This window comes from Cynoglossus semilaevis, chromosome 7 (genome assembly GCF_000523025.1).
Source record: "Cynoglossus semilaevis isolate Cse_v1.0 chromosome 7, Cse_v1.0, whole genome shotgun sequence".
Classification (NCBI taxonomy): domain Eukaryota; kingdom Metazoa; phylum Chordata; class Actinopteri; order Pleuronectiformes; family Cynoglossidae; genus Cynoglossus; species Cynoglossus semilaevis.
The window spans coordinates 1,185,493-1,206,008 of record NC_024313.1 but is presented as its reverse complement, the minus strand read 5'-3'; the positions used below and the strand labels follow the sequence as shown (position 1 = coordinate 1,206,008).

General features: G+C 41.0%; 3 protein-coding genes across 5 annotated transcripts in view; 2 read left to right on the top strand and 1 right to left on the bottom strand.

Moving 5' to 3' along the window:
* Window positions 1–3,062, bottom strand: part of nr2e1 (nuclear receptor subfamily 2, group E, member 1) — an 11,844-nt gene extending 8,782 nt beyond the window's left edge. The window contains exon 1 of the mRNA XM_008312669.3: window positions 2,189–3,062. Within this exon, the coding sequence (XP_008310891.1) occupies window positions 2,189–2,249 (61 nt within the window). The 5' untranslated portion in view covers window positions 2,250–3,062. The remainder of the gene's footprint in view (window positions 1–2,188) is intronic.
* Window positions 1–13,326, top strand: part of snx3 (sorting nexin 3) — a 33,706-nt gene extending 20,380 nt beyond the window's left edge. For both annotated transcript variants that reach the window (XR_003050038.1, XR_003050039.1), the window contains one exon: window positions 8,750–13,326. The gene's annotated coding sequence lies outside the window, so the exon portion shown is untranslated. The remainder of the gene's footprint in view (window positions 1–8,749) is intronic.
* A 145-nt stretch (window positions 13,327–13,471) lies between these two features.
* Window positions 13,472–18,696, top strand: ostm1 (osteoclastogenesis associated transmembrane protein 1). Of its 2 annotated transcripts, XR_521703.3 has the most exons (7): window positions 13,472–14,195; window positions 15,001–15,115; window positions 15,834–15,931; window positions 16,301–16,411; window positions 16,888–17,053; window positions 17,824–17,940; window positions 18,271–18,696. XR_521703.3 is itself a non-coding variant. In XM_008312668.3 (6 exons), the coding sequence occupies exons 1-6, from the start codon at window positions 13,836–13,838 to the stop codon at window positions 17,877–17,879; spliced, it is 906 nt and encodes a 301-aa protein (XP_008310890.1). In that variant the 5' UTR covers window positions 13,472–13,835; the 3' UTR covers window positions 17,880–18,653. The 2 variants fall into 2 exon arrangements, 1 of the variants encoding a protein (XP_008310890.1); XM_008312668.3 differs by having other exon boundaries at window positions 17,824–18,653.
* The last annotated feature ends 1,820 nt before the right edge of the window (window positions 18,697–20,516 follow it).

Sequence of the window (20,516 nt, the reverse complement as noted above, 5' to 3'; positions counted from 1 at the left end):
GGGTCTGCAAGATTTCTTTGAAGGCTGCGGGTGCAAACCCCCGCATCGTGGACTTGATTTGGGGGGGGGGGACCCTTACAGTTTGACCCTTTGGAATCTGTGGAGCAATCAGCCCACCCCCCCCACCCCCGCCCCCTCAAAAAAGTGCTTGTTTTGTCAAGTAACTAGACTGGACTACAGTGACCTGATCCTCATCTGACCATGGGAATTCACTGTGCACATTTGAAGTAAGAAAAAAGTCCGGTGGGAAGCGTCATATTTGAGCTCTGTAAGACAATGGCCCGAGGGCGCACAATGGAGACATTAGGGGAAAGTGTTAACTTAATGATTTTCCCCCATTGAACCTCGTCTGACTGCCTGGATCTCGACAAGCTGCCAACTCCCCTTCATAATGGGACTCGACAGCTGCTTTATCCCGCAGGTCTATAGGCCCCAGGATTAGGGAGTGACACTGCACCACGAGAATAATGCGCACCAACTCGTTTCAGCAACTCAAATGAAGTGTATGTAAATCGACCCCGGTGTAGATGTTGACAAAAAGTGTGATTTTCTTTTTTCTTTTCGGTGGATGAAGATTTTGTATTCAAATCTATGAAAAAGAGCCATATTTGTATGCATATGAGGGAGTCCCCTTTTGATTTGGTTCTGGAGGGAAAAAGCCCGTGTATGTAATTACACTGACGTTTTGCCACCTGCTTATTGATTCAGCAGTGACCCGTCAAACAGGGAATCATGGGAATAAGCAGCGAGCAGCAAAAACAATGATCTCGGGAGAGAGTTGTCATACCAGGAGGCCGAGCAGGGCTTTGACTGTAGGCCACAGGCATGGAGGTGGAGAGAGAGACAAGTTTGGATGGAATATTAATGACTGCTGCGATTTTAGAGTCAACAACTGGACATTTAGGGTCAAAAAATGTAGTGTATATTGAAGAACCATTTCTGAATCGCGGAAAATATTTTTTACAACAATAACTGTACAAATCTCAATCAATTATTAATGACTATAAAATAAAAATAGATATATCCAACTTTAATTTTCTTGAAAAAGTGTGTGCGTAATTGAAGCAAAACGGCGCAGAACATTACACAGAAACAATCAAATAAATATGAAAAACGATGTGAAAGTGAGTCAAATAAAATGTAATGAGTATGGAAAAATTAATTTAACTCCAATTTGTGACCACTGTGTGCAGTAACCGACTGAACATTTGTGACATTACTTTTTTTTTAAATAAACAGAATCATTAAATGGAAAAGCTGTTGAAGTAAATGGATATGAAATGTCCGTGCATTTAGAGAAGTCCAGATTCTAACTGGATGCAGTAAAAAGCTGAGTTTACTGAAATGAAAACAAGAGAAATAAAACAGGCTGAAAAAAAATAACTTGGTAGAAAATAAAAATACACTGGGCAATGGTTACATTAAATTTCCGGGCCTTGTAAAAATACGAACGCGTGAAAACAAAATTACAATGTAAAAAAAAGTTATCATTAAAACCATATAAAAATAAATGTTATCAAAAGAAAAACGAGCTCAAAACTTTAATCAATTCTTAAATAATCAATTATTTACGTAAATAGAAGAACGTGCAGGTTGATGAACGAAACGCGCCAATCAAGACAAATAGCGTGTTTTTGTATTTGTGCAAATGAAACGAATGAATGTTATTTATTACAATAAAATCTAAATTCGAGAAATTCTCCGCTAGACTTTTACAAAGACGTCGTCAGAAATAAATCACAGGCAACAAGTGCCATCGGTGCGTGAACACACACAGCTCAGAGTGACGTCAGTGTTTAAACCACATTATATTCCATCCAAACTCGAATGCGTCAAAATCCACAGTTTTGGTTTTGACTTGTTTATAAAATGGATTTTGCCACAACGCCAAACTTTACGCAGCCGTGTGTGTGTGTGTGTTTGTTTGTGAGAGAGAGAAAGAGAAAGAGAGAGCGAGAGAAGTGGAAATTTGGATCTTTTAATCATTTTTCGTTGGTTGAACCAGATTATTTTATTGTTGTTTTGTGGATTTTGTGAAGTCATTAGAGACACATTAACGCTGCCTTCGTACCTTTAATTTTGCTCTGCGGGTCAAGAAAATGAACATAACTTTGATTCGTTCTCAGTTTGTCTGCAGATAGTTTAAAATAATAATAATAACAATAATAATAATAAAAGCTCCACTTACTTGATTTGACATTCAGAATATCCAAACAGCCACTTGTTGAGCCGGCGGATTTGCTCATCATGGATCAGTTCAGAGAGAAGAAGAAGAAGAAATGCTGGAGCTCTCACTCTTTTTGTCTTCTCGGCACCTGTTGAGGTTCTTGTCCAGACGGTCCAGTCAGTGTCCCGAGTCTTTTCAACCTGACAAAGTAAATCTCCGCTCCGTGGAGAGGTTACGACGCTCGATGGCACATTATGGCGCACGGCGGTCTTGCGCCTTGACGCGCACTGAAGCCTGAGGACTGAGTCAGACGAGGAGCCGCGGCTCCGAGCGCAACAGCCGGTGCGCAAAGTTCCCAGCAGGAAAAGCCCGGAGCGCGTCCGACTGTGCCAGACTGGAGCGAGGAGCGGGGAAACTTAGTGAGTAATATCAGTTTTTGGAAATTTTGACAGATGAAAGCTTTTCCAAACCAAGACACGATGTGACTTTGTGGTGCGAGTCCCCCCAAATAAGCCTCGGTAATATTTATGAGAAGTGTCAGGGGGAGGCAGCGTGTAGAGGGAGGAGATCTCCACTTCCTTCATCCACTTGGCTTTCTACTCCAAACTCCAGCCTGACGTCACTGGCGTGTGTATGTGTGTGAGTATGAGCGAGAGTGTGAGACTGTTGCTGCTGGGAAAGTGCCTTGCTCGTGGATCTAAAGGCACAGTAGAAGGCGTGTATAGGGTAACGTCACAGAATGACGTGATCTGCGATCACAAATGACAGAACGGGAAAATAATGCTTTTAAGCCACTAAATATTAAATCGATTTATTTCAAGCCGTAAATCTTCATGTCCATGAAGTTATATAAATAATTATACCTCGGAGTCATTAACAAATAGTTAAAAGTTAGCCAAAAATTGCAAATCAAAGTTTCTGACAAAACAGATAAATAAATAAACAAACAAAAATTGTTTAATAGATTATCAAGATGTTGCACCCTTTTATTATTATTATGTATAATAATAATAATAATAATAATAATAATAATAATTGCGGTGTGGTGCTGTGTCCGTCAGGCGGGTCGTGGGTCAGTCCGTGGGTCAGTCCGTGGGTCAGTCCGTGGGTCAGTCCGTGGGCCCTCCAGGCCCCGGCAGGCCCCACTGCTCTCCCTCACTGACACTCTGACCTTGACAGCTTGCTGCGCTTTCAGCGGCTAACTCCAGAAATCCATATTCTGTTTTTAATTGTCTCCATTCCCACGGTACACTGAAGGCCATATGGACGCACAAAGTGTCGATTTAAGCGGACAGGGGTGAGGCGGGGAGGCGTAGTTAATTGCAATTAGCCATTGTTGATTCTTCCAACCTGCCCTTTAGCTGAACAGCTACGGCTGTGGGGACTAACAAGCCTGAGGAGGAGAAATCACTGTGATATGGCTTTGATTTCCTCCTGCAGACCCACAGAGAGAGACGGCGGTCCCGCCTTTTCCTATCTCTCATAAATAGTCCCTACAATAAAGGCTACAATGCGCCTTTATTGTGCGCGCTGCTTGTAAGACCTTTCCTGATTTTCTTTGTGCGTAATAGCCACCTGTTCTCGTTTTAATTATCACCCATCGGTTATAAAAATGTCATTATTTCTGTTTGAAAAACAAAAACAAAAAGAAAAACTGGAAATCACGTTTTCATCCTCACCGATCAATACCACTTTGCAGCCGTGCTGGTGTGTGTGTGAGGGGTGTGCGCATGTGTGTGGGTGTTCTGTCCGGCCTCTGTGAATGCTGAATGTGTGACATAATCTCCTTAACTCGTCCTAATCCTCGTCATTCACTGATAGCCTTTACACAAATATAACCAACATCATGGTTGCCGGGGTTGCCTCTTTCACTTTTTGTGTATTAGTGACTCTGTTCTCCTCCAGCAGTCAATGAAATGACGTGAACAAAGGGGGCAGTGGATTTTGTATCTGTTTTTTTCCTTCATTTTTGATGAGAGTCATTGCATCAGTATGAACATACTTGACACAGTGTAGAATATAGGCTTTGGCCAAGAGGAAAAATGTATGAACAACACAGAGATGTGTCAGTATCTGACATGAGGAACCACCTGTAGAACAGGAGTCCAACTGAATTCAGTTTGATGTTTATATAGTTAGAAAAAATCAATGCAGCGCATCACCAAAAAAGTTTTTATTCCACTGACAAACTAAAATACAAAGTAAGTCTAAAAGGTCATAATAAATAGCATTAATAGCAGTTACTTTGGCCAGAATAAAACCTGTTTGTCATTTTAAAAAGCTGGTGCCTGAATCCCAGATCCAGAGTGTTACATAGAATGTGGCTGACGTTGACTGCACAGCATAGCTTCACCATCTTTTTGGGCTCTGGTATCAGTGCAGCCTCCTTAACCGTCCAGGCGTAAAGCAATTGGCTTTAGGGAGAAGTCACTAAGCTCCAGAGAGCAAATAATGGGGAGCAAATAATTAAGGCCTCTAAAGAGAGGCCAATGCTGCTTTACATCCTTTAAATGGACTACAGAGATCATTGTTAATCCCCAGATACTGACATACTGATGATGCTTCATCTTAGAAATTAAATATCTTAACTGTAAATGAATAATGACGGACATAGTCCTTACAATATAATGGAAAAAAAATATATAGATATATATATTAAATCTTATTGCTTTATCTGCTGCCATGTGTTCAAAGATGTCACGTGTGATTAAAAGAAGAGATGGAATTATGCGGCAGTGTTTCAGCACCAAGGACAGTTCTGACACTGTACACAGGTCACCTGTCCATGAGCTTATGTTGGTCACAGTCTTAATTCATTGCTTTCATTCACTTCTTTAAATCTGTGACTGACACAGGAATGTATCCAATCAGGATCCAGTGTTGACCAACTTCTGGTTACCTTTTAGCAAAAAGCATTTAACATTTTAGCTGACACCGAAGCATTTCTGAACTCTATTCTGAACTGCTATTTTAAACTGTTTTTGGGCGAATGTAACATGTTTGATAATATCTTTCTACTCCGGCTTTACTTTACTGTATGTAATACTGACTGTGTTATGAGCTATTAGTATTGATACTGCTGTGTGTTTTAACTAGAGGCAATTTAGAGAACTTGTTTTTTTTTTAAAATATTTTAAACTTGAATATCTTTTATTTTTTCCCGTGTCGTTGGATTCATTCCTAGATTACTTTTTACAGAAAAATATGCATACCCATGAGTTTAATTCTAGAATACAGTATAAATAATCACTTGTCATTTTGTTAGTTTAACAGTGATTATTATTCTGGCAGTTAGAGCCACATACTGTAGAACCTGATTAATAAAGAAGAACAGAGGATGTCATTGTTGAGTTACAGTAAAGTCAACAAATGAACCTCTGCACGACCAGACAACTGACTCTCCTTACTCTTCAATGATCCTTACACATCTGTCTGCATACTTGTACACATCTACATAGGAAACACACACACACACACAGAGACCCAGACCCAGACCCAGAAAGCCACAGGTCGGTGCGGTGCAGTTGGACGCTCTGACAAATCTATTTGGGGCAAATTGTCAGTGAGAAACTTCCGCTCGAACTGCCGTGGACAAAACTGGCTGTTGGGGAGACCAAATCCCACTGCTGAGGGTGGGGGACAATGGGGGGCGAATGTGTTGATGTGCGGCCGGTGGCTGGGGAGGGACAATGGACGGATTAGTCAGTCCCCTGGCTGACTGATTTGAGATGGCTCCTCTCAGCCTCTCACTGTGGGGAGTCCCATTGTCCGGCTTCTGATTCCCACTTCTCACAAACTCCAAACAAAAGTCAATCTCTTTCTCAAGGGGGGAGAATATCGACCCGTGTTTCAGCTGGAGAAAGTGACTCAAAAACGTATTTGCCAGAGATGACTGACTCTCTAACTCCCCTTCCACTCTTTATGTCTTTTTTTCCTCCTCTCTGCCTTCATCCTCTTCATTTGCGGTCTTTATTGCCCAGTGGCGGTGGTGGATAGTGGGATGTTGAATGATCCTGGGGTTTTAGGCTGGAGTGGGGCAGGGGCACCTGTTGGAGGCTTAGAGGAGGCTTTGCGGCTGGGGTCATTAATATTAAAATATACAGAGATGCCATCACGGGCCGGTCTGAAATCGGTCTGATGTCGCCCCTGGGTTCCCTCTCTGGATGGATCTGAGCTTTCAGTCACTCGTTAAGAGTCTTCTTTTCTTCCTTCACCCCTGTCTTCTCTTTTTCTTTTTTCCTCTCCCTGAAAAGACTTGTTAATAAATTATGACAGCTGAGCAGAGGGGCTTAGTCTGTTCACACTGCAAAGACAAACACGTGAGAGCAGAAGAGATCGCCAAGTGATATACATTACACATATGTTTCATATTCCACCTGTCATGGTCACAATATGACAAAGTGGGTTGATGGACCACTGCATGGAGACTCAGAGTAAGTTATCAGAGGCTCACTGTGTTACGATCATAAAGGTGTTGAAGTGACCTGGACTGTAACGTGGTTGTTGGTGAGTCTGACTGAAAACATTATTTGCTCTGATGTGTCTCCCTGCAGGAGTATACTTATGCCGAACATGTCCGCTCCCTTGTGACCACAGTATATTTCCAGCACCAATCACGAAGCTTAGCCATCACAAACTGCTAAAACATGACACCAGATACAGCGCATACTTAGACGGCCTCCATATGATGACCATCCCACAGGGACTGTGAATAATTAAAGAGACAGGCATCAGTAATCGCTCATCTCCCAGTGAAGCTGAATTAGGGGCAGATGAGTAGATGTGCAGTAGCTTTGTGTTAGCCATGTGTTTGTGAAGTATAGTGTACTCAGATAACCGAGGTAATATTTTATCAATATTTCAGGATTGGACTGCATCTTAGTGCAACACCAGTCAGTGTGAACACCACAGCTTGATTTACCACAGTGGTTCCCAAAGTGAGGGGTGGGCCCCCCCAGGGGGAGGGGAGCAAGGCGGGATGCAGCAAAGCAAATACATTTCATTTTAATAATTTGCTTTTATGAGAAAATGCACTAATTTGTTTTTCTGTTTCAAATTATTTTTTTAATAATTATAACTGTGAATGTTTCAACACGAGGGAAGGTTGGGTGGGGGGGTAAACAAGGGCTATCATATCCTCGAATCCATATTTCATGTACAGTAACATTCTAATGTTTTTGTACCTGTAATCCTTGTCTTTAAAGTATGTTTAAAACTTTAAAGTAAAAGGTGAAAACCCTTAGCTAAAGTTTTACTGTATCTTAGCTTCTCTTCTAAAATACACCCACACAAACACACAGCATCTGAATGGCTGTGTTCATACAGCCGCAGCAGCAGCGGCGGCGGCGGTAGCGGTGTGAGTGAACAGTGGTCTCGGTCGTCAGACAGATTACACACAGAAAGGCTGTCATCAGCTCCCCCCACAGCTGCAGTTCACCTGGAGTCACTGCCTCAGTCATTCTGCTGTTTATCAGCCTCTGTTCAGCAGTCACTCCTGGAGTTTCTGCTCCGAGGGTCAGGGTCATCGCTCACAGTCTGGGGATCGGGGCTCCCCCCTCCTCATGAAGCCACAGAGACTACAGTGCACAGGAGCTGTCACCTCACAACTCCTGCTACACACAGACACACAGTACACACACACAAACACTTGTGTTCCATTAGGAGAGCAGGGCATGTGACCCTGTGTGTTCAGAGGGTACATGAAGTGCAGGAGGAGATTTTGTGAATAGACGTCGGAGGTCAATGTATGAGTGTGTGTCAGGTGACATGATGAGAATGTTGATGAGGACGAGTGTCATTTGTTGGTCAGCGCTGTCATCAAAGGCGGTGTTTGTTTGGTTTTTAAGGATAAATTGTGAAACATATATAAACAAACACCTTGCAGCAGTCGTCCTTAATGTCATGTATGAAAATACATTTTACTTTACCTGTTCTTTATGACATGTGGCTTACATTTAAAATAAGCTCAGTGTAGAAAACTAGCATGTTGGATCATTTAAAATGGTTTTTAAGGAACTAGTTTATAATATATATTTTACTATTTTAAACTACGTTTGCTTTACTGTTTGTGCACTAACTCTTTGGGTTTCTTCAAACAACCTTTAGCTACTTCTGACCTAACTCTAATAATTGGTTGGTCTTTTTGTGACTTAACAAACAGAGTTAATTTAGTTAACATTGATTTCTTTTTTTAGCTTTTTTTTCGTAATCTTTCTGAGAGCCAACTTTTAATATTTCTTTGCAAAATAACTGTTTTAAGGGAAACTTGTATCAGACTTCATTATTTCTTTTTTATTTTAAGTTATATTTCAGCTGCTTTTGTTCAATTTCTAATTTAACAGCAGCCTCATTTTAATCCTAAGTCTCCTCAAGTCCTCAAGTATTTTTTCCGTTTTTGAATTATGTCCCGTTTAAAAAGTTCGAACACCTGATGTATTCAGCTTGATGGTAGTTGGCCTCTACTTGTTTCTGACCATAAGAAGAAGAATATTTATTGTCCACATCTGTGTCTTGATAAAGATTTTTTTTTTTTATATTGATGTTTAAAGCCTTTTCCTGTGGGACTCTTGTGTTGCCTTTTAGAGAAGAAGATGAGGAGTGATGAAAGCAGCTGGGAGACATTGGCTCTTTTAGAAACACCCAAACAATGACCAGGGCAGAGAGGTACTTGTTTTTTTTTCTTCTCATATTCACCACATTTTCTCCATCGTCTGCCCCACCACCCATCGGCTCAGCACTTTCCCATCCTCAAATTCCCTCAAAGTTTCAGATGCTCACCACTCCACAATGCCCAGATGCTGTCCTTTAGCCCTTCACCCCCCCTCCAACCTGGAGCTATCATTCATAACCTTTCTGTGGAGCAGGGAGTGAAAGAGGTGGGATAAGGGAGAAAAGGGGGGAGCGGAGAGCAACATGGCAGCTTATTTAGAAGACTTCCTTTATTGGAACATGTGCAAGCAGTTCACTCACAAAGGACTTAAATAGGATATTTTCTGTTCCCTATAGTTGCTTTCCCCTTTTAAGTGCCGAGGCAAAAAAAGTAAGTTTACAACTCCCTCCTCAATGGGGGCTCTTCACTCTCAGGTTGCGGGGACCTGAGTGACCTAGGAAAGTTAATTAGGAGGCGAACAAAGAGCGAGCTGGAGCAGAATGCCTCGCCTCTCCTCCAGCCAAAGATGTCATCCATTAATTAGGAAAATCTTTAAGGTGGCCTTATTGAATTTACAGAAAGCCCTGTGGTTGGCGGGCAACAGTTTTTTGATCAAGTCCTGACTCAAACAATAGCTTTCTGGGGGTTAAAAAAGAAGAAGAAGGGAGGAGATTGGTGGTAGACGGAGAGGGAGAAGAGAAAGAAACGTATGGAGTTCGCGGCGCAGTACAGTTTAATGGGAGGGGCGGGGGTGCTGGTGGCTGCCGATTGTGACAGCTCAGATTCACATGGGTATGGGGGGCATAGTTTGGGGATGATGTCATGCAAAGGCAACCTGGGGGCTTGGGAAGTAAGGAGAAGGAGGGGGGTGTGCTGAGCTTGAGCCACAGGGGCCACTCAAAGTTAACATCGCTGCCTGCAACTGGGCCAACTCCTTTTCTTTCCTGAACGCCAAGCCCTCCACCACTCCTCTTTCCCCTTCGTTCACAAATCACAGCCTGCTTTACAGCTAGAACCTCTCACTAACTGACCAGCTAACTGCCTTTTATTGACCGACCAACTGTCTACTCACCTCTGGGGCACTATGAATATAAAAGTGAAGCGTTGATAGAGCTGTTTATTTTGAATCCTAGTGATACTGTGCTGTAAAATCCTGACAACAGTGTAAACCATATGTCACTCATAAAATCTTAAATGTGAAAAAAAAAATCAATTGAATGTTTGAGATAAGAAGCCAAAATGATTCGATGGAGAATGTTCTGGTGAATTATACCACCACATGTCATGAGTTAGAAACAAAAACTACAAGATGCAATAAAGATAATGGAGAATTGTCATATGGATAAAAGGTCAAATTAAGAGATAAAAGTAAAAAAAAATCAAATGTGGTCTTTGTTATACGTCCTTTTGATTGTAGGGCAGAAAATACGTTAATTTTGAAAACAAAAAGTGTCTCAGCAATGATGTACAAATGATAGTTTAATCAGACTTTCTTTACATACAAACACACTTAATTCACCAAAGTCCAAAGAAACCACACACACACACACACACACACACACGTAAAGGCAAGCCTCTGCTGCATGTTCATGCCCTGTGCTGTCAGACTCCTCTGACCATGCGTCTACTAGGGCATGAACCCCACGTCCCCCCCGAGGGGGAGAGGAGTGGGGACTAATTTGAGGGGAGGGGCGACGTGTTTAGTTGCTTGTCAGAAACAATCGCTCCTGGCCCATTACATTACAGCACGTCATGCTTTCACTGCTGTAACACGCTGAGCTGTGAGAAGGGGGGACACAACAGGGTTGGGGGTGGAGGGGAGGGGAGGGGGAGGAGGTGTTGGGCTCAAGACGACTGTGGAGTGAAAGTTTAAAATAAGGCAAAGAAATAAAATTAAAGGCAAATAGTTTCTAAGAGTGAAAAAAAGATAAAGGTAAAAAGTGTGAAACAAAAAGTGTTGTTGAAAAGAGCAAAACTAAACGTCTAAAAAGTCAAGAAGACAAAAAGGGACAAAATCTGACAAAAGCAAGATGTTAAAAAGGAGGGAGGAGTTGGCAAATGAAAATCTGCTGAAGAATCTAAGGTAGATAAAAAAGGAACTGATCAAATGTAGCAGCTGTAATGGTTTGGTAAAGAGGTGAGGCTAAAGTGAATAACAACTTTATTTAGGCTGTGTGGGCCTCAGCCCAGCCCTCCCTTGTTCTGTGTACCAGCCCACCCGTCCTCCCTCTGTTCTGTTTGGGCACTGGAGGTTGTCAGACTGGGTTTATGTGCAGTTCAGTGGAGCTGAAAGAAGTCACTTTCGTGTCTTGTTATGGAACAAGATGTCTTTGCCTCTCAGGAGTGATGAGAAGTGTTCTGGGTGAGCAGGGCGAGCAGGGAGTGGGACCATCCCCTGGAGGCGACCAGCAGTGAGGAAGTCAAAGCGGCTTTTGTGTAGCTGCTGGTGGGTTCGTGTTTGGTAATTATCCTCCCTCTAAGTGAGAGCAGGACCAGGCCTTTCCACCGTAGACCAACACCACACACGAGTGTACGAGAATGTACGACACAGTGTCGTCAACAAAGATTTGTTCCTAAGATGAAGCTGAGATGAGAGTGTCTGCTCTGTGGTGTGACAGTGAATGAACAGATCTGAATCAATCAGACTGTATCCTTAAAATATAAATCTAATTTGTTAGTGTATCTTAGTACTAGTTGCTAGTATTACTACTAATCTTAGTTAGTTAGTAATACTTTTCCCCGTCAATGTGCTTATTCCAAATACTCACAGTAAATTTTTACAAAGGGCCACAGAAATACAAACTACTTGCACAGAACATTTTTAAATTCTTCCTCTTCATCATCAGTTCCAACACTACCATTACAGCATCACTGTCGTCATCACCTCAGCTTCCAAACTCTCTTCAACGTCCCTCTGATCCTACACCTTATAATCATTGTCATCACGTTCTCCATCATCATCACCTCAGTCTGATTCAACTTACCATCACTGGCCATCATCCTGCCTTTGGCGTCTCCATCGCTGGTCAACCAACCTCACTGGACTAGACCTCAAATCTGAAATTATCATCTATTTCCCGCTCAGCTGATTTTTTTCCCATTAACAGCTCTTGATTTAAACCTGCTTCAGATGTGTTCTTTTCAAAGACACAGAATAGGCCTGCCTTGATCTGCACCAATTGTCATACCACGGCTGAGGGGCACTTCTGCGGCCGGTATAGCGGGCAAAGTCAGGGCTAATCCCCGAAGAAGAGGAGAATCACGGGAGAGGAGAGAAGCAACAATAACCAAGTCAAGCGTATAAAATGAAAGCGAAATCTCTATTATCACTCCCTGCAATTCCCAGCAAAGTTGTGAAAATCAGGGTTAGTTTGTGATTCGAGTCAGACGCAGAGGGGTGAATATGGGGGTCCCTGCTGGCTGGGAGACTCACACGACGAAAAGGGCAATATTAGGCAGAAAGGGGGAAGAAGAAAGACCCTCTCCCATCCCGACATAACCATTAAATGCAGTCTGACTTTATGTTGTATAGAGCGAGGGAAACAAGAAAGGAGGCACAGTTCTCCGATGAAAGAATGAGGTTTTTGGCGGATTAGGGACGGACCGAAGGATGAAGAATAACTTCTGCATAACTCTACAGCTACTTTCTCTCCCCACGCCAAGAGCCAAGTTTAAGGCTGAGCTATGTTTGAGTAGTTAACCCCTTTGTGATTGTCCAAACTGTGCCTCTCACAAGGAGGGAACTAACAGGACTACCACACTGCAGCACTCCATATTAGGTAAAAATATTAAAACAGACTAACACGGTTTGATACAACAACAAAGGCAATAACAGCTAAAGATTTGTATAGCTATAAATATTTATAAAGGGTAAATGTTTTACATTTAAGAAAAATGTAATAGATTTAGAGAACAGCAATTGACAATTAATAATTCAGTGCTTTTAAAAAACAGAGTCTAAAAAAAGTATAATCAATATAATGTTGATAATAATCCAAGCAATGACATGTTTTCTGATTTTTTTAAAGCTACCCCTGCTGAGAGTTGGATGATTGTTATTATTTTACTCCCATTAGAGAAATAACAAAGGCCTGGGGAACATCTGAACAATTAAGTGAACTTTGGTCAGGCCAAGAAGAGTTAATGAGCTGCCGGTGCTGTGTATGAAGAGAGAGGAGCATCAAGGGCCAGAATCCATCTGTAGGCTGCAGCTCTCACAGATATGAGAATAGGCTGCTAATGCTGCACACTTTCTCCCCCCTCATTTTCATTAGGCACTGATGACTGCGTAATTCATGCGCCCTGCAAGTTATCAAGAGCCACTAATTTCACATTAACGGCCATTGACTGTCGTTGCCTGATTTGAGGGGTTTTTTGACAATATTCACAATCAGGATCGGTGCCCAGATCATTTACCTGACTCTGTGATTTTTGCTCTGAGAGAGAACACAAAATGGGAAACATCCTACTGATAATAATGACAAGACCACATGGGATATATAATAAAATATAAAAATTAGACTAAAAGGTCATTAAAAGAGCTAATGTTAGTCTAAATATATTTCAAATGACTAAATAAAAACAGCCAAGAAAAAATCTGCAAGAAAACTGGAGGATAAGCTGAAATGTCATCATTGTCCATTAAACGTTACCAACAATTGGAATAGGAATAGTGGGAGTTCCCTTCACCTAAATATATATATATTTATTAAATAAACTGAAACACGTTGACTGTTTAATTTTAGAATAGTTTCTCCCTAGTCAAACACAAACATATAAACATGAATTTCTTGGGAGTAACAAATCATTATTCATCAAATTCATAAATGTATCTTTTGTATATTTAAACTTCGTCCAACAACGTCACTGATCTCGTCATGCCATTCTTATTTGAATCATGTGATATAATATCGCGATAGTTCACACTGTCACATGATCACATTGGAACTAAAGCAGGAAGTGCTTGTTGTAAAAACAAGAAGAGAGTTACAGATGCTCTGGCGTTGACTTTATTCAATCATGTCTTTTCACACAAGTTGTTTTCTTTTTATTTTCTTGGTCGCACAGTTTCACACACGCGTGTCCTGCGACGTCGTCGACTTAAATGTTCTAAATGTCGGTGATAGCCCTGCTGCGGTCCACGCCGCTGTGTTCAAGCCAGCACTGGGCTGGTCTTCGTCTCTCAGTCTGCTCTTGTCTTCCTTCCCCGAGGACCTGGAGATCAGTGAGTACTGCAGTGACCTGCTGCACATATTTGGACAGCGGTACGTTTCATATGTGAACTGCCTGGTTCCTGCTGCTCGGCCCGTCAAAGTGTGTCAGAACTGCTTCTCCAGCTACGGCAGCCTCATTGACATCTACCGGAACATCTCGGATGAGGTACGGTGTAAACACGGGGCTGTTGTTGTTCTGTGATGGGGCCGTCGTTAATGTGTTCTACTCTCCTGAGTCACGAGGACCGGGATGTGACTGACTATCAGCTGACCTGAGACGTGACGAATAACAGGAAACAAAGCTGTGTCTCTTTCTTGTGTAGACTGGACTAGACCACAAGGCAGCAGACAGTAAAGAGTAGACCCTGACTGACACAGTCTGCCCCTATAATCAGAGAAGTTCAATATTGTCCACCGACCTAAGAAAAATGAATATGGATTTTTTTTGTTTGTTACTGGTTTATGTGTTAGACAGTTCCTTATTACTGTACCTTCAAGCTCCACTCACACTGTTCTGTCTATGCACGTGCAGTGTGTCATTATTCTACCAATGAGATGAAGTCATTGTGTGCCATCATTTGTACAAGGTTATACTAAAATCAGGCAACAATGTGAAAATCTGATCTCATTGAAAGTGTGTTGCTGTGACTGTGGCGTCGAATATGAAAAGCAGTGGATATTTAATTAGCTACTTTACTTGATGTATGGCTTCCACTTTCTCTGGGGATTTATTTGTTTCATTTTCAAAACTTAAAAACAAAACCATGGTATTACTGACGGTGTCTGTTGCTCTGTGCTGAACACGTGATCTAGATCTGAAAAGGGAGGAAGCCTCTGTACTACCTTTCTATAAATAAAATCTCAGAATGATTTATGATTTCTATATGTTTTGAAGAGCGGGAAAGTTCATGCACATGAATGTGACGATGATGAATCTGACTGTGTGACTGTTGGTCTGTGGTCGTCCTCAGGTGGGTCCTGGTAATGTGAGCTGCAGCATCAGTCTTCTACACAGTGATCGGCTGATGGTGGTCTATCTTCTGTATCACAACCTGGAGGATCTGTGGACCAAATCAGGCTGTGAACGTGGGTTGTTCTAATTTGTGCTGTTCTGTATTGTTTTTAGATGTGGGACATCGTCAATGTCTCTTTGGATTTGGTCTCTTTACATGCATTACTCAACGAAATGAAGGGCTTTGCAGTCGTCAGTTCTGTTGCAGATTTGACTGTGACCTACAGTGCAGTGTGTCTCTAATATTATAATGAAGTGTTTGATCTCTTCACTGTTTTCTGCTTTAACAACGTTAGCCTCCATTTGGTTAAAAAAAACGAAAAAACGTTTTTTCAAACTATTATTAGTTAATGTCACTTAACTCATTGGTATCTCTGGCTGCCAATAGGAGTAGTAAGAGTGGGTTTTAATACTAAGTTAATTTATTGACATTGATCTTCATCTGGTTTATCTTATAATAATTGTTAAAATCTTTACATTGATCTAGCTGTAATAATTAGAATTCCTGGATTGTTTTTGTTTGAAATGTATTTTATTACAAATCAATAGTCTGGTGAAACTGTTATGTTTTATCAGACTATTTAAAACCAAAAATGTGTGAACTGCTCCATGTTTGATTATAGTGGGTTAACGGAGTGATCTAATGAGATGGAGACCTTTACAATGTGAAGTAAATCCCAATCTTAACCCTAGGTGTGAAACACACACACACCTATTATTAAATCTTATTTTTCCTGCTTGTATTTTATTAACGACTCTTCATTTGTTTTTGGGTTTTTTTCTCTGACACAGACTGTGTCACCGAAGGATTCCTGGCTCTGACCAATGACACCCTTTACTTCATGACTATTCTGAACCAGACTCACTCCTGCTTTGAGAAGTATCACCAGGTAACAATTGTTAACAGTTAACAATCGCTGTCATATATATATATATGTGTGTATATATATGTATATGTATATATATATATATGTATATATATATATATGTGTGTATATATATATATATATGTATATGTATATATATATATATGTGTGTGTATATATATATGTATAACAGTTCTGTAATCAAGTGTGTGGAAGTCTAGCCTTTCTGGAGTTTCTTGTTGTCTCGTCAGTCATTGCAAAACTGTTTTACTCCTGTTGCTTGTATTTATTCCTCATAGTCCAGTGAAAGACTAAGACACAGTAACAGAAATGCTGTAGGACTGCCAATAAAGCAGGATTTTGAGTTTGACTTTGGTCTCGTTGTTTTCACAGGGAAACCACAGCGAGCTGTGCACCAACTGCAAGGACACGTACAGGCAGCTGAACGAGCTGTTCAGCAGAATGGAGAAGAACCTCACTCTGTGCATTGACATTGAAGACGCGGTAGGTGGATCTTTCTGTATTAGATTATAATGTATTGTAATAGAGGAAGCTGCACCCCCTAGAGGACACGGAGAACACTGAAAATACAATTCACAAAGAGAGTTACACAGAAGAGGATTAGGATTAGTATTTCACCAGAACTCTTTGTCCAAAGTCAGAACTCAGTTCTTTTCTCAAAGTTTTTTTTTTAATAATTAGGATACTTATGAATTTTCTTTTGTTTTCTAATAACAAAGTCAAACGTCAAATGTTTTTGGGGATTTTATTTTGTTCTCAGAACATTTTACTAAAATTGATTTTACAGATGCAGTGCCAGAACTTTATTATTTAAAATGATTTATTATTTAAAATTAATATAAAAAACGTTTTTGAAGAGTCAGAAACTGAGCTAATTATCTTCAGTGTGGATTCAACAGAAACAACTGTGGTCAGCTGACATGACGTTTGTGTTCTTTGGGTCATTTCCCTCCTTTCAGATTAACAGTACACGTAAGATGTGGAGCAAGACTTTCAACTGTTCGCTGCCTCGTGAGGAGACGGTGCCCGTCATCGCCGTGTCCAGCTTCATGCTCTTCCTGCCCATCATCTTCTACTTGAGCAGCTTCCTTCACTCGGAACAAAAGAAACGCAAGCTCATACACCGTGAGTAACCAGCTTGATTCAACCATTGTCTACCTCTCTCTCTAACACACACAGATATTTTTGACAAGTTGTTTTTTGTTTTTGGGAGTTTGAGGTCTTTTGTGAGGGAGGAGGTTGACTCACTGTGGTAATAAAGTTTAGCTAGGATGGAGGAGGAGAAGAAGGAGGTGGGTTTGTTGCCGATTGTTCCCAAGTACAACCCACAAACCTGTGGACCATCACACAAGGCTGCAGTGATTTAATTAGGATGCTGTTCACCTTCCTGAAACATCTCAAACACAGGTCACTGAAGTGCACAGCACATGGCTGGTGATGGTCAAGTGGACTTTGACCTTAAACCAAAGAGTGATTTGTTTTAAATTGGCAAACATTTACTGCTACTCTTTGTTCAATGAACAGAGATTCCAACCAACCTGGCCTGTGGTTTGAGGACATTTTTGATGTTGTTAAATCCAACAAGGTCTGAAGATAATGTTCCAGTTTTTCTCTTCAGTCTCCTCCACCTTCACACCCATGTGAGCTGGGATTTTGACTCAGGTCCCTGTAAAAATGATTAATTGGTAAAGGACTGTTGTCTGGAACACTGATTCCAGGTCAAGACTTTGACCACATGACACTTGTCCAGGTGCCGCTGCTGGTACCTATGGCCAGACTTTGGACACACCTAGTTGATGTTGTTCTGCGGTGTGTGTGTGTGTGTGAAGTGTTTTTGTGTTTAAACCTGCTCACTAATGTGAATTCTCTTGTTGTTGTTGTTTTGTTTTTTTTAGCCAAGAGAGCAAAGTCGTACACCAGCTTGATGAACATTCAGGACAAACAAAACTAAAGTTGTTGAGTGTTTACCTCGGAGAAGAACTGATCCCCGACTAATGCTGTGATGCTGAGAAGTATTGACACTGAAATGCACTGGATTTTGTTTTATGCAAAAATTGAACTTTTTGACTCATTAAACTGTTATTTTCTCATGTGTTACAGCAGTGAAAGGTATTTAATATGAAAATACAGAATTTTGATTTTATTTTATACGCATATATAATTTAGAATTTGTCAGAAATATGGCAGAGATGGTTGTTTTTATAAAATTATAATTATTACATATAGAAATTATAGGAAAAATGATCTGAGAAAACAGCCAACAGTTTTCATACGTGTGAGTCTGTCTGAGTATGTGCACAGTTGTGAGCATGTGTGTGTGTGTGTGTGTTTATTCCATTTAGGGGCGAGCAGAGAAATGGGCTTCCTTTCTCTGATATATGTCCATAAGAGAGCTACAGAAAGGAAGCACTTGATGTCCATTAGCTGTGACATGGATCTGCTGGAAGAAGAAAAGGTGAACATCAGTGCAGGGGTGGGGAGGGGGAGGGGGGGCTAAATAAAGACATAACACAGCTAATGTAAGAGCACTCCACAGTGGCACACTGATGCCACCTCTCTGTGTTTGTATGTGTTTTTCTACATGGTTTCATTAGGCTTTAAATGAGTGACGTTTTCTCCCCACTGATTTAACTTTAGCTTAATTTGTTAAGGATTTCTGACTGGGCATCGACTCAGAGGAAGTTTTTCTCTGCCTATTGCAAATAAATCTCAGGTGAAGTAAAAACCTATTTTCTCTTTCCTGCTTTGATGCAGCAAACGCATCAACATGCAGGGTGTAAAAACACATTGGTCCTCTATTTAAATATGTTGTTTAGAAAATATTCTCTTGAAGTGAGCTGTTTGTCTTAAACACAAGGCAACGAGAAGATGAGTGAGTATTCACTCTGAGGGTTGAGGCCATTTCGTTTCATTCTCATGAGAGACGTTTGATTTTATTTAAGAAATATAATTTTATTACAGATGTGTATTCTTCCCTAAAGTACACTGTTTTTATTTTCTAGTTAAGGATTTGCCACTCTTATTCAAGACCAGCCACATTATGATGCAGATGAGTTCGTTTTTCCTCAACAGTCATTGACTGGACTGCAGTTATTTTTTTGTGTTTTTGTAAAAATTTTTACTTTTGTAAAAATTGCAATTCATTGACTGGACTGCAGTTATTTTTTTTGTGTTTTACTTTTGTAAAAATTGCAAGCAATGTTGTTCCCCAATATTTCTTTTTTTTAAAAAGCTTTGAAATACAATTTAATTAAAGCTAAGGGGAAAGAAAATATAATAGTATTTTTTTAATTTACAGGATTATTTGTATTTTAATGGAAGGTCCCACATTGGAGGACTGATGAGTACCCTTGCCTCACAGGGTGAAGGTCACCAGTTCAACTCTGGTGGTACCTGCTCATCATTCTGTTTTGGTTGCAGGAATAACTGAATTGTTATGTGTGAATCTCTGTGTCTGGTTTTGTCCTTGTGATGAGCTGGTGAACTGTGAACAAAGTGCATTTTTAAATTGTTCATTTGATTTCAGCAATTTTGTGCCAGTTAGAGCTTCTCCAACTGTCAAACTCCGTGGTCAAACCTGTGGACAATGTCCTTCACTCAGGCATGAACCTTGCCTTCAGGTTATGTGACCTTGTGTTTCTTGCTAATTTCCTCCGTCATTAGCAGCTAATCTAAAAGTGGGATAAAGATACTTGGTGGAATAATCGCAGCAACACATCCATTAAACTCCTTTGGCTTTTTGGTCTGACTGAGTGCAGCCACTGCCGGCCATCAGCGCAATGCTAAGAGCATTAGGAGTAGGCAGGGTCATATGATGTGGTCGCACAGTGAAGTTCAGTTGATCTGCTCGCGTGTTCGCAGCATCAAGAATGACAGCTCAGATTCTGTTAAGCCTGCTCGCTTTATTGAGACACAACAGGTCATTAAGCAGGGCTGAAAGTCAAGGCAACTGTGGGTGAGTTGAGCAGGGGCCACCACGTGAAGAGGAGGGGCTGAAGGAAAAGCTGTTGGCAGCTTAGCCCCGGATTTATTAGCTACAAAGATGTGTGCAAATCTCTTCCTGAGCCTGGAGCTCATGCAGCGATTCCACAGCGATTTAAAATGTGAATTACTTGGTTTCAGTATTTTACTGGACTCTGGAAATGTTCCACTTTTTAAGTTACCTTAGTTTCTAATTAAACATTTCTACATTCCTGGCTGAAAATGTGCATCTGAGGATGTAAAGCTGAAAGAGTACGCTTCCCGTTTGCTTCAGCAGATGACAAAACACACTTATCTCTGCAGGAATCACCTTGAGTTTTGGGATAAATAGGTGAGTATAAGAGATACTCAAGGAGCCTGATTCTTCCCAGAAGGACTATTCTTTTCTTTGACAAGGTCACAGCTGTCTCCTGCCTGCAAGCTCTATCTATCCATCCATCCATCCATCCATATCCATCCATCTCCATCCATCCCTTGCCCTCTGGTTTGTGGTTTCTACAACACCATCTAAACCAGGGGTCTCAAACTCAATTTACCTGGGGGCTGATGGAGGCAGAGTCTGGGTGAGGGTGGGCCGCATAAGGGATTCCACAATAAAGTTAAAAAA

Coding starts and splice junctions, on each gene's coding strand:
- ostm1 (XM_008312668.3), top strand. CDS start 13,836: ATGTCTTTTCACACAAGTTGTTTTCTTTTTATTTTCTTGGTCGCACAG. Junction 15,116..15,833: donor GACCAAATCAGGCTGTGAAC/GTGGGTTGTTCT, acceptor TCTCTGACACAG/ACTGTGTCACCGAAGGATTC. Junction 15,932..16,300: donor GCTTTGAGAAGTATCACCAG/GTAACAATTGTT, acceptor TTGTTTTCACAG/GGAAACCACAGCGAGCTGTG.